Genomic DNA, 11,637 nt, shown 5'->3' on the forward strand with positions numbered 1-11,637 from the left:
GCTCCCTGCCACCCACACAGGATGTGTGGATGTGTCTCAGACTTCCTGACTTCAGCCTGGCCGAGTCCCAGCTGGAGCAAACACTGGAGAGTGAAGCTGCAGGTGGAAAGTTTTATCTTTCTACTTCCCTTTCTTGTTTGAATAAAATGAAAATAAATAATTTTTAAAAAGAATATTGAGGTGTTATGTGGGACACTGGAATAACAAGCCACTTTTTGCAGCACCTGTGTGACCTATCAGAGTACCTGAGTTTCAATCTCACCTTGCTTCTAATCTAGCATTCTGCTAATGCATGCTCTGGGAGGCAGCAGCGGATGTCTCAAGTACTGGGGTCACTAACACCTACATGGGAAATGCAGGTGGGGTTCTTGTCCCAGATGTTACAGGCATTTGGGGAGTGAATCACTGCATGCAAGACTTGTCTCTTACCCATCACCTCTCTGCCTCTCAAATACACAAAAAGTAAACTTAAAAAGCCATTTTCAAAAATATCAAAAAACACCTAATCCATCATCAACTTCCTTCCAATGTCAAAAGGGTATTTACTCTGTTACGGCTCTTGACACTGTTGTTATTTTACTGTTTTCCTTTGTTTCAATGAAGTTCAATGAGGTGTGATATTGTGGCTGTGCTTGTGTCTTTACCTGTCTTCTCTTGCAAAATATCACTGTCCAATTCCAAGTTTTCGCCTATTGCTGTCCTTCCTCCTGCAGAGCAGGAGCTATGGGGCTGAAAGCTGGTCTTGGGGCCATGGCAAGGTTGGGACACAGCCCCTGCCTCCCCAGGGAACACTGAGCACTTCCCTTGGTCACCCCAGTCTCCATGACTTGCTACACCATAACAGTTACCAAAGCTACCCTCTTGGTGACATCAAAGTGGCCACAACTGATGGATGCTACTCTGTACTGCACTGGGAAGCGATGCTGCCATAACTGATTCAGTTCTCCTCCTGCTCCATGGCTCAAGAGCCCATGCACCTGGGTCACACAGGAGTGGTTGCACATTCTAGAAAGAGGAGGAAATGCAGCCTCTCCTGTTAGTCTCTTTACATACAGATGGCTGGTTTCCTGGGCACTCGGGGTGGACAATCACACAGCAACCATGGTCTCAATGCATCGGAACAATGTGGATGCACAGTCACAATGCTCCCTATGGATGACATCATGAAGTCCAGTGATGCAAATGACCCACTGGAGCCTCTTCAGGTGGTGTCTGGCATTTCAGATGAGACCCTTTGGGACACACAGAGTCTTCAACTAGAGAGAATAGGTTGGCCCCTCTTACAGGCCCTTCCTGACCCAGGCCTGGGATAGCCATGGATGTATGTCCCATTTGTGGACTCTCACACTGTCTCCCTGGAAATGAGGCAGCAATGGCCTCCAATCCACCAGACCTGATACATGTGACACCTGATAGAGGGTAAGCAGGGTTGCTTTTAAGGCCATCATGGAGGAACAGGTTGATATTGGCATAGGGGACCAGCTCAAGCCTCCCTGGCCAGGCCAATCCCACCCAGGACAACCTCAGGGAAGGTGTGGCTGAGACCCTTGGAGTCCTGCATGAGATGGGCACTGAGCAGCCTGCATTCCATGGCTTCCAGTACATCCTGATGGCATGGGACACGTCCTAGTCTACCCAAGGTCTCACTAAGGGATCAGGGCTGCATTGACTCTTAGAGAACACACACCATGTCCCTCTGGGGCAACCTTACCCTTTAGTGACACAGATGCTCCCAGTGAGTTTATTCCCATCTTGGTTGAGAGTCACAGGGAAAACCAAATCCAGGCCACCAAGTTCCTCTAAGAACTGGGTGTTGGGGGCCACTGATTTGGGAAGAAGGTGGTCCTGTGCCCTCACTGCACTGCAGACATGGCCTGGGGCAGTGGCCCTGGCTTCCTCCATCACAGCTGCAGCTGGGGGATGGGGGTGGGTAGGGGAGTCCCAGGGAGGAGTTTTTGCATGAGTCTGTGTCACTGTGTGTTGTGTTCGGCGGAGGGACCCAGCTGACCGTCACAGGTGAGTCTCCTCTTCCCCTCCTTCCCTGCCCTTCCTGTGCCTTGGAGAAATTTTCTGCTGCTTTGGTTCATTTTCTGTGTCTTGTCCCCGGGGTGTCAGTGTTCTCCCTGGATCCACGTTCTGGGACACTGACCTCTGCCTTCCCTGTTCAAGCCCCACTTGCCTCCGCTGATCACCAACTGCCCTCCCCTTCTGACCTCAGAGACAGGGGCTTGGACAGGAGGACCTCCCGAGACTTGTCTGTCTTCCCTCCTGTCCCTGTTCCCAGAGCTCCTGGACTCTTAAATTTCCTCTGCTCTATCTGCCTCCTGGGACCCTCCTGGAAACAGTTTTATCTGTGGGGTCACTTCAGTCCCATCTCATGAGGAAGAGGGCACGGGGGAACTGAGGGAGTGGGAACTGGAAATGGAAAGAGCCAGACCTTAACGTTGGGCTTGGGCAGCCACACGTCAGAGGCAAATAGAACAGGTCCCCTGAGCTATGTGAACAGGATCCAGGACCAGAAATGAGGTAAGTGGCACACTGTCAGGGACACAGCTCAGCAGACCAGGAACTAACAGCAGCCTGCAGGGCTGTAGAAGGTTCTGGGACAGGACTTGGGTTAGCAGTAACTGAAGGAAACGGTGGCTGGAGGGTCTGCAGGACCCAGGCTAGGTCAGGTAACTTCCAGAATGGACAGAAGGGCCGAGTGTGCAGCAGATTGTGGCATCTCATGAGACAGGGGGATGCCACACACGCTCGATGGGTAAGAGAAACCCAAGGACAGGCAGGCAGATCTGATCTTCCATGACTCTAGCCCAGTAGATAGGCTCAGATGGAGACTGGGGACAAACAGACCCCAGAGGCCACAGAATCACTGCGAATGGAACAGGCAGATCAGAAAGGTTGCCATGGGAGGAGACATCAGGAGACTCACAGCTACGGAGACAGAAAACTTGACACAGGCTCATCAGTGTCAGCAGAAGGGACAGCATGGTGAAGGTCAGATGTCATTCTGGGAGGCCGTGGTCTTGTGGTCTCAGGACTCTACCAGGACAGGGTTCCAGACCAAGGTTCCCAAAGATGATGGGGAGATGTTTGAGCGAGAGCGTGGCACTCCCTTCTCTGCAAGGAACTTCTGACCCACAGTCTCTGAGTAAGAGAAACTGACCACACCCCTCCTTTCACACAGAGGTCAGGGGGCCCAAGTGGACACCAGGCCTCAGACCTGCTGCCCTTCTTCTACTCTGCAGGTCAGCCCGCGGTGACCCCCTCGGTCATTTTGTTCCCGCCCTCCTCTGAGGAACTCAAGGACAACAAGGCCACCTTGGTGTGTCTGATCAATGACTTCTACCCGGGCACCGTGAAGGTGAACTGGAAGGCCGATGGTACTCCCGTCACCCAGGGCGTGGACACCACCCAGCCCTCCAAACAGAGCAACAGCAAGTATGCGGCCAGCAGCTTCCTCAGCCTGTCAGCCAATCAATGGAAATCCTACCAGAGTGTCACCTGCCAGGTCACGCATGAGGGCCACACGGTGGAGAAGAGCCTGGCCCCTGCAGAATGCTCCTAGGGCCCCACCCTCACCCACCCCCAGGGGCCAGGAGCTGCAGACCCCAGAAGACCCCAAGGGTCTCACCTTGTCCCCCACCCATTCATCATCCCACCCTTCCCTTGTACCCAATAAACTCTCAATAAATATCCTCACTTTTTCAATCAGAAACCTTTGTCCATCTCGTTTTTTTCACATCTCATATTCACTGACACCTGGGAGTCTTAGTGTTGGCAGAAGTATCGTGGCATCCATGGGACTATGGGTGCTCCTAGTTCATGTCCAGCCATCACCCAGGACATGCCATTGTCATCCAGACCCTTTCCCCAGCTCCCCAATGTCTTGAGCCCCATCTGGTACATTTGGAGCAGGCAGCCTCACTGCCTCCTTCCCGGTCTCCTCCTTACTAAAGACCTTATCATGAGAGAGTCAGGTTTCCAGTGCACTGTCAGGGTCTTCTTATCTCCAGGGCTGAGGGATCCCTGCACAGGGACAGGGGCACTTCTTGGTGAGATCCCATCCTCTGTGACCCCCACAGTCCACCAGGGAACCAGGTGAGCTCCCTCTGTCTGGAGGGACTGAGTCCCGAGCAGGAGCTTGACCCTGCGGAGCAGCCCTCTGTGCCCCCTGGGAGAGGACGGAGCCCTGAAGAACTGATGTGGGATCCAGAGAGGGGAACCAGTGGACAGGAAGGGGGTTCCCAGGAGGGAGGGAGGGAGGAAAGGACCTGGGGTTGCAGACCCTTCAGCCATGGTCAAGATCCCACAGGAACAGAGGTCGACCTGCCCTGTCCCATAGCAGGGACCACTCAGGGCAAGGTTTACCAGGTTAGGGCTCCATGGCTGTGCTGTCTCTAGTGAGTTGTGGGAAGGATAGAAGATAGAGCACAGCAGTGCATTCCTGAACTTTCCCAATACAAGTTATCCAAATAAAGTTACTGACAAGTCCCACAGCAGCAAAACAGTACACATAATCTAACAAGTGTGCAATCCCGTTCAGTCCCATTAGCAGCTGGGAAGACAAGGGTGTTCTCGTTGCTACTGCCAGGCACATGGCTAAGGTGCAAAGGAGGCTTGTGTAGATGTTCAGGTGGGCATCTGTCAGAGTTAGGTCAAGGTTAACACTAGCATGAGGCTGGGGTCTCAAGGATCACGACAAGGTTAGACTCCAGTATTGAGCTGTCAATACCTGAACAGTGATGAGATTTTTCTTGCATTAGGGATGGACTTGGGAGAACTTGGATAAGAGCATTACGAATTCCACTGATTTGTCTGAGGGAGGTGGAGTGAGATTTAACTTCAGGACTAGAGTCAGAGCCAGGTCAGAGTAGATCAGGGTGGGGTGAGCGTGTCATGAGAGTGACAGATGAGGTCAGGCTTCCAGGGGGACCCAGCTCTTCCACACCCCACAACCCCATGAGGACTGTTCCTTGCTGTCATGGCCGAGTACCCACATGGACCCATAGTCTGTCACGAGTGAGGTGGCCGCCTAGATGTGCAGGCCCAGCTATCTCAGGGCTTGGTTCCCAGGTGCTCACGGGCCCCCGTCTTTGCCTCCATCCCATGGGGGACAGCACAGCAGCCTTCAGTAGAGCTGCTGGACAGCCCAGTCAGCCCAGCATGGAGCCTACACACACAGGGGGCTGCAGGGCCTCAATGGAACAGAGAGGGGTCTCAGTGCTTGAGCAAAGCAACCCCTACCCCAATTTCAGTCTCTAAGTTTGAAGAAACTTGGGGGGTTCCTGCAGCCCTCAGCATCTGTATGGCCTCACTTCGTGGGTCTAAAAGTAGAGATTCCTTCAATGAAGAGGGACACCTTGACCTCTAACTTCTCAACTTTTCTCTGGGCTCAGGGCTGCACCAATAATAAGCCCTCTGTTTACTGTTTTGTAATATTTTGGTTTTTTTTTTGTTTTTTGTTTTATTTTTTTATTTGTATTTTTTTATTTCTCTTTTATCTTCTTTTCTCTTGGACTCTCTCTTATTTTAAACTTTACTTAACGTTTTGGAAAGTCAAAGAAACAGAGAGACAGACATCTCACATGCACTGATTCACTCCCCAGATGCTCTGCCTCACAGACAGAGTGAGGCCAAAGGGAAACCGGGAGCCCAGAACTCAATCCAGATCTCCCACGAGGCTGGCAGGAACCTAACTACTTGAGCTATCACCTGCTGCCTTCCAAGGTGCACATCAGCAGGAGCTGGAATAGGAAATGTGGCTGGGACTTAAACCCAGGACTCAGAACGGGATGTAGGCATCTCAAAACAGCCAACCACTACAATAATTGGCCCATCCTCACTGCTCTTTTTAGGATCTCTGTGGGATCTAACATAGTAATGTTGTTCTAGGAGCCAGTACAGGATGGGGTAATGATCTATGGGACAAAAGCACACATTCAGGAATTTGTAAGAAAAAAAATCACATCTGCCCACATTCCACACCCACACACTCTACAATCATGGCCCCACCAGACTGGACATCAAGTTCTCTCCTGACAGCCTCATCTCAGCCCAAGGTCCAGTTCCACCATGTCAGAGACGCTAAAGTGAAGTTCAATATGAGGAGGGACCAACTCACCTGCCACGAGACAAAAGTGCCCTGTGACTGTGTTGCCCAACCCTGGACCCTGGTGCAGCTGCAGGTCGCCTGGCTCGTGTGCAGCAGGTTTTGTGCATGGGGCTGTGTCACCGTGTTATGTGTTCAGCAGAGGAACCAAGCTGACCGTCCTTGGTGAGTGTCTATTTTCCTTCCTTTCTGGGATCTGAGTTGAAATTTGGAGACATTATACTGTGAATTTGCACTGTCTGTGGTCTATAACATCTTTGCCTTACCTGTCACCCCTCTGAAGCCTGTCCACTCTTCTTAGACACCTGGTCAGGGCAGGAGCCTTTTCTGCACCGTGCTCTGGTTTCATTGTGACCCCAAGTCCTCTCTTCAGAGACATTCCCCTCTGCACTCTGGGATGTCCACTCCCTACTTCAGGGTCTACTGTTTCCAGAACCAGGGAAAAGGGGCTCAGGTTGGGGCTCAGGGGCAATGCGACTGGAGAAAGAGGCTGGGCGTGCTCAGCATCTGGGGCTCTGTCCTCCTGGGGTCTCAGGGATGGGACTGCTCTCAACACAATGATGTGGCCCTTTCTCTGGGGACTTGGAGAGAGGCAGGATGCATGGGAGGGGAACAAGGATCCTCGTTGGAAAAATTTCCTGTGTGGCCCCTGGGAACAGGAAGCCTCCTTCTGTTCCAACATGGGCATAAACCCAGACAAAACAGCTCTCAGAATACTCAGAGTCCCAAAGCTGGACCTGTCCTGAGCCACCATGGACAAGAGACCATGCCCAGGACAAGGACACCTCAAGGGACAGTCACCCACCAGTTACATAATACTCATGGCTGAGATAGCTTTCCCAGGAAAGTCCACCTGGCTGGACACCCTCAGAAAAGCCACTGTCAACAGCTCAGGACAGAAAAAAACAGCTCCGTGAGACGCTGGCAAGGGGTAGCAGTGATGGTACCAGGAAGACAGGGGGCCAGAAAGTCCCTTCTGGTGGAAGAAGAAGCCAGAACACAGGGCAGACATATGCCCTGTTGGAACACAGGTAGGCAGGCAGCTGTCAGATCTCAGAGGCCCCAGAACAGAAACACAGCCCAGGAGAAATGAGCTCCCAGACCCTGTCCCATCCAGTTTTTGGGTAGCACAGTTGAGAGTTGGCAGGTGACAAGGACACATGGTAAGACCAGATCCAAAGAGGGGGACTGTGGATCCCTCACTTGTGGGGCACAAGGAGTGTTCCAGCAGGAAGTGTCCTATCAGTGACCTGACCTCAGGCTAGCAAGGCACTGACCCGAAACCCTGCCCTGAGCCTGGGTCCACCTACAGTTTGAGGCCAAGGTCAGGGGCTCCATGAGGGACATCTGACCTCTGACCTGCTATCCCTCTGCCACCCCACAGGTCAACCCGTAGTCACTCCTTCACTCACTCTGTTCCCGCCCTCCTCTGAGGAACTCAAGGACAACAAGGCCACACTAGTGTGTCTGATCAATGACTTCTACCCGGGCACCGTGACGGTGAACTGGAAGGCAGATGGCACCTCCATCACCCAGGGCATGGACACCACCCAGCCCTCCAAACAGAGCAACAACAAGTACGCGGCCAGCAGCTTCCTCAGCCTGTCAGCCAATCAGTGGAAATCCTACCAGAGAGCCACCTGCCAGGTCACACACGAGGGCCAAGCCATGGAGAGGAGCCTGGTCCCTGCAGAATGCTCCTAGGGCCCCACCCTCACCCACCCCTAAGGGCCAGGAGCTGCAGACCCCAGCACGTTCTCACCTTGTCCTCTACCCACCCATCATCCCACCTTTCCCCTGCACCCAATAAACTCTCAATAAATATCCTTACATCAATCAGAAAAAGTGGTTTCACTTCTTATTTATTCATGTGCTTTCCATCCTGAATTGACCATCCCCAAAGGTCAGCAGTGATTTCTGTGAACTTGGGAGCAAGCAGCCCAGGAAAGAGTCCTGCAGATTCCCTGCGAGATTCTGTCACTGTCACCCTAGCCACAGAGACTTACTGACCCTGGGAGGGGCCTTTGGAGGGTCCCCTGTGGCCCTGTGCTTCCTGCCCCTGAGTGGACTTTCCCCACCCCTGCTCAGCAGCACCACTCCTGTCCCAAAGGCCTCCAGGACAGTGGCTGTGCTTCTTTCACTGGAGTCCTCAGTCCCCACAGCCTGACCACTGTGCTCCACTCAGGATACACTCCAGCCTGACAAGTCCCTGTCTGGCCCTAGGTGGGGGGAATGATCTGTAGAACCAAACACACACTCAAGAATCTGCGAACAGGGGACTGGCACTGTGGTGTAGCGGGAAAAGCTACCACCTGCAGTGCTGGCATCCCATATGGGTACTGATTTAAGTCCCAGCTGCTCCACTTCTGATCCAGCTCTCTGCTATGGCCTGGGATAGCAGTAGAAGATGACCCAGGTCCTTGGGCCCCTGGACTCGTGTGGGAACCCAGAAGAAGTTCCTGGTTCCTGGCTTTGGATCGGCCCAGCTCCAGCTGTTGCAACCATATGGGGAGTGAACCAGTGATGGAAGATCGATCTCTCTCTCTCTCTCTCTGCCTCTACCTCTCTGTAATTCTGCCATCCAAATAAATAAATCTTTAAAAAATTCACAAACAGAAATACACCTGTACACATTACATACTCACATGCTCTTTATGACCATGGCCCCATTGAACTGGGCATCAAGGACCCTCTCGATGTCTTCAGCACAGCCCAGGGCCCAGCTCCACCATGTCTACAGTAAAAGCTGGACTGTAACTAACTCACTGGTTGCTGACATTCCCCAGATGAGCTAAGCCCAGCACAGGATTCCTTCCAGGACCAGCCATTAGCTGGAGAGCCACGACTGTGAGAGGCAGACCTGTTTCTCCTGCTGCCTACCCCAATCTGAGAAGGATGGATCCAGACCTTCACCCTCAATAAGTGGGGTTGAGTGTCAGAAGGGTCTGTTAAGACCAAGATATCAGCAGGACTGTGTTCCTTTTGGAGACTGGGGGATGGGGGGGGGTAGCCCATTTTCTCATTTTTTCCAGCCCTGTGCTCATGGCTCTGCCTCCAACTTCAAAGCCAGCAGCACAACAGCTTCAAATCTTTTCTAAGAAAAAGATTTATTGGGGCCAGCGCTGTGGTATAGCAGATAAAGCCTCCACCTGCAATGCTGGCATCCCACACAGGTGCCGGTTCGTGTCCTGGCTGCTTCACTTCCAAACCAGCTCCCTGGTAATGCACCTGGGAAAAGCAGCAAAGATGATCCAAGGGTTTGGACCCCTGACACCCACTTGGGAGACCTGGATGAAGCTCCTGGCTCCTGGCTTCGGTCTGGCCCAGCCCTGGCCATTGTGGCCATTTGGGGAGTGAACCAGCAGGTGGAAGATCTCTCTCTCCCTTTAAAATAAATAAAATAAATCTAAGTAAATCTTTTTAAAAGATTTATTTATCTGAAAGGCAGAGTTACAGAGAGAAACTCAAGAGATGGAGAAAGATCTATCCTCTGTTTCACTCCCCAAATGATCACAACAGCCAGGACTGGGCCAGGCTGAGGCCAGGAGACAGAACTGCATCCTGGTCTCCCGTGTGGGGGCAGGAACTAAAGCACTTGATCCATCCCCTTCTGCTTACTCACAGAGGCTGTATCAGAAGTGAAGCAGCCAGAACTTGAACACAGGCATTCCGATATGGGATGTGGATGCTGTACCACGATGCTCTCCCCAAACCCCCTGACCCCTCTGCTTCCATCCACACATCTGCTCTCACTCCTGTCTCACTCTTTCCCTTGAAAAGACCCTGACTTGGACCCACCCAGTGCTTCCAGATCATCTCCCACCACATCTCCTCATCACCTCAAAACCCAGATTCCCACACTAGGACACAATTGTCTTTGGGGTCCATATTCCATTGCCACAGCTCTGCTCCCTGTTCCCTGGGAATTCAGAAACTTCTCCCATCCTTTCTCTGTACCCTGGCCTGGGTAGAGGTCAATTAGTACAGTAGCCCTGGGCCATTCCTAGGGACCTTCCTAGGCCAAGCTGAGCCCCTCTCTCTCCCACCTGGGCTTACAGGAAGGAGCTATGACTTCAGCTGCCTCTGAGGCCTCAGCTCGCCGTCACCAAAACACCTGCGGAGAAAGTTTCTATTAGTATCCCTTTAAAAAAAAAGATTTATTTATTAATTTGAAAGTCAGAGTTACACAGAGAGAGGAGAGGCAGAGAGGGAGGGGGAGGGGGAGGGGGGGGGAGAGAGAGAGAGAGAGAGAGAGAGAGAGAGGTCTTCCATCCAATAGTTCACTCCCCAGATGGCCGCAATGGCCGGAGCTGCGCCAATCCGAAGCCAGGAGCCAGGAGCCTTTTCTGGGTCTCCCACGTGGGTTCAAGGGCCCAAGGTCTTGAGCCATCTTCTATTGCTTTCCTGGGCCACAGCAGAGAGCTGGATTGGAAATGGAGCAGCCGGGACTAGAACTGGCGCCCATATGGGATGCTGACGCTTCAGGCCAGGACATTAACCCACTGTGCCACAGTGCCAGCCCCAGTATCCTTGTCCTATGAAGGAGACACCATGACCCAGATATCCCAAGTGACCTGCCCAAGACCATAGCAGGGACTTGAGCTCAGGCCTACCAGGCTCCAGATCTCAGCTGTTGAACCAGCTGCCCAACTGTCCTCAGCATCCCCTGGCCAGGCCTCCCTGCTGGCCCAGCTCCCTCCCTGGAGATGTACAGACTACACTGGACCCAGGTCCCTACCCTAGGACTTCAGGGTGGCAGTCATTGGTGCCCCCACCTCCAGGAGGATCTGTCCCTAGCAGGCAACTCCTCTGGCCCAAATCCCACCCCCTTTTTCTCCCCCCATCTCAACCGCTCTCTCAGGATCCAGGAATTCTCAAAACCATTGTCAGTCTGGGCCTCTCCCAAGGGAACAGCCCATGGGGCTCTGGGTTGGGAGGCAGGGAGAAGGAAATCAGGGTCCTCACAGGGCCTGGCTCCAAGTCCACAGTAGGAGCTGGAAGGAGGCTGTTCAAGGCCATGCGTGAAACTCCCCAGGGATCAGGCCAGGACAGCACCCAGCTGTCCCATGAACAGCAGGCAGGCCCCAGCCTCTCTCTCCTGGACTTTCTTAGTCCACTTTTGACCTGCCCTACTGAGTACCTTCCAGGGTCCCCCAGCATGGCCACCCTGTGAGGAACCCCTGTGTCAAGGGGACAGCAGCAGAAGCATCTGGCAGTGGGAACCTCACTGCTGGCACCCCTAGTTACAAATGTTCTGTGAGAGTGGCTGCCCCAGACATACAGTCCTGGGGCTGTCAGCAACATGGGACCCTACTCCCAAACCTCCTCTGCTTCTAGTCCCTGGAGGAAACTTGTGCCCCACCCCCTGCTCTGCTGTTGTTCCAGCCCTATGTCTATTGACTCCTAGGAGCTGAGGCTGATGCAGGGGGCAATGCTCAACCCACTGGTCACCCCCACCACAGCCGGATCCCAGACCACCAGCCACCATTAGCTGTGGTTTCCCAGGTGCTACTGGGTGTCCAGTC

General features: G+C 53.1%; 1 protein-coding gene across 7 annotated transcripts in view; it reads left to right on the forward strand.

Moving 5' to 3' along the window:
• The window catches only part of LOC108178662 (immunoglobulin lambda-1 light chain), a 353,981-nt gene extending 350,263 nt beyond the window's left edge, over positions 1-3,718 (forward strand). For 5 of the 7 annotated variants that reach the window (XM_070065861.1, XM_070065862.1, XM_070065853.1 and 2 more), the window contains exons 3-4: positions 1,979-2,016; positions 3,249-3,718. In XM_070065861.1, the coding sequence (XP_069921962.1) occupies positions 1,979-2,016; positions 3,249-3,568 (358 nt within the window). In that variant the 3' untranslated portion in view covers positions 3,569-3,718. The remainder of the gene's footprint in view (positions 1-1,978; positions 2,017-3,248) is intronic. The other 2 variants (XM_070065860.1, XM_070065854.1) reach the window with 1 other exon arrangement.
• The last annotated feature ends 7,919 nt before the right edge of the window (positions 3,719-11,637 follow it).

Source organism: Oryctolagus cuniculus, chromosome 21 (assembly GCF_964237555.1).
Source record: "Oryctolagus cuniculus chromosome 21, mOryCun1.1, whole genome shotgun sequence".
NCBI classification, from domain to species: Eukaryota; Metazoa; Chordata; class Mammalia; order Lagomorpha; family Leporidae; genus Oryctolagus; species Oryctolagus cuniculus.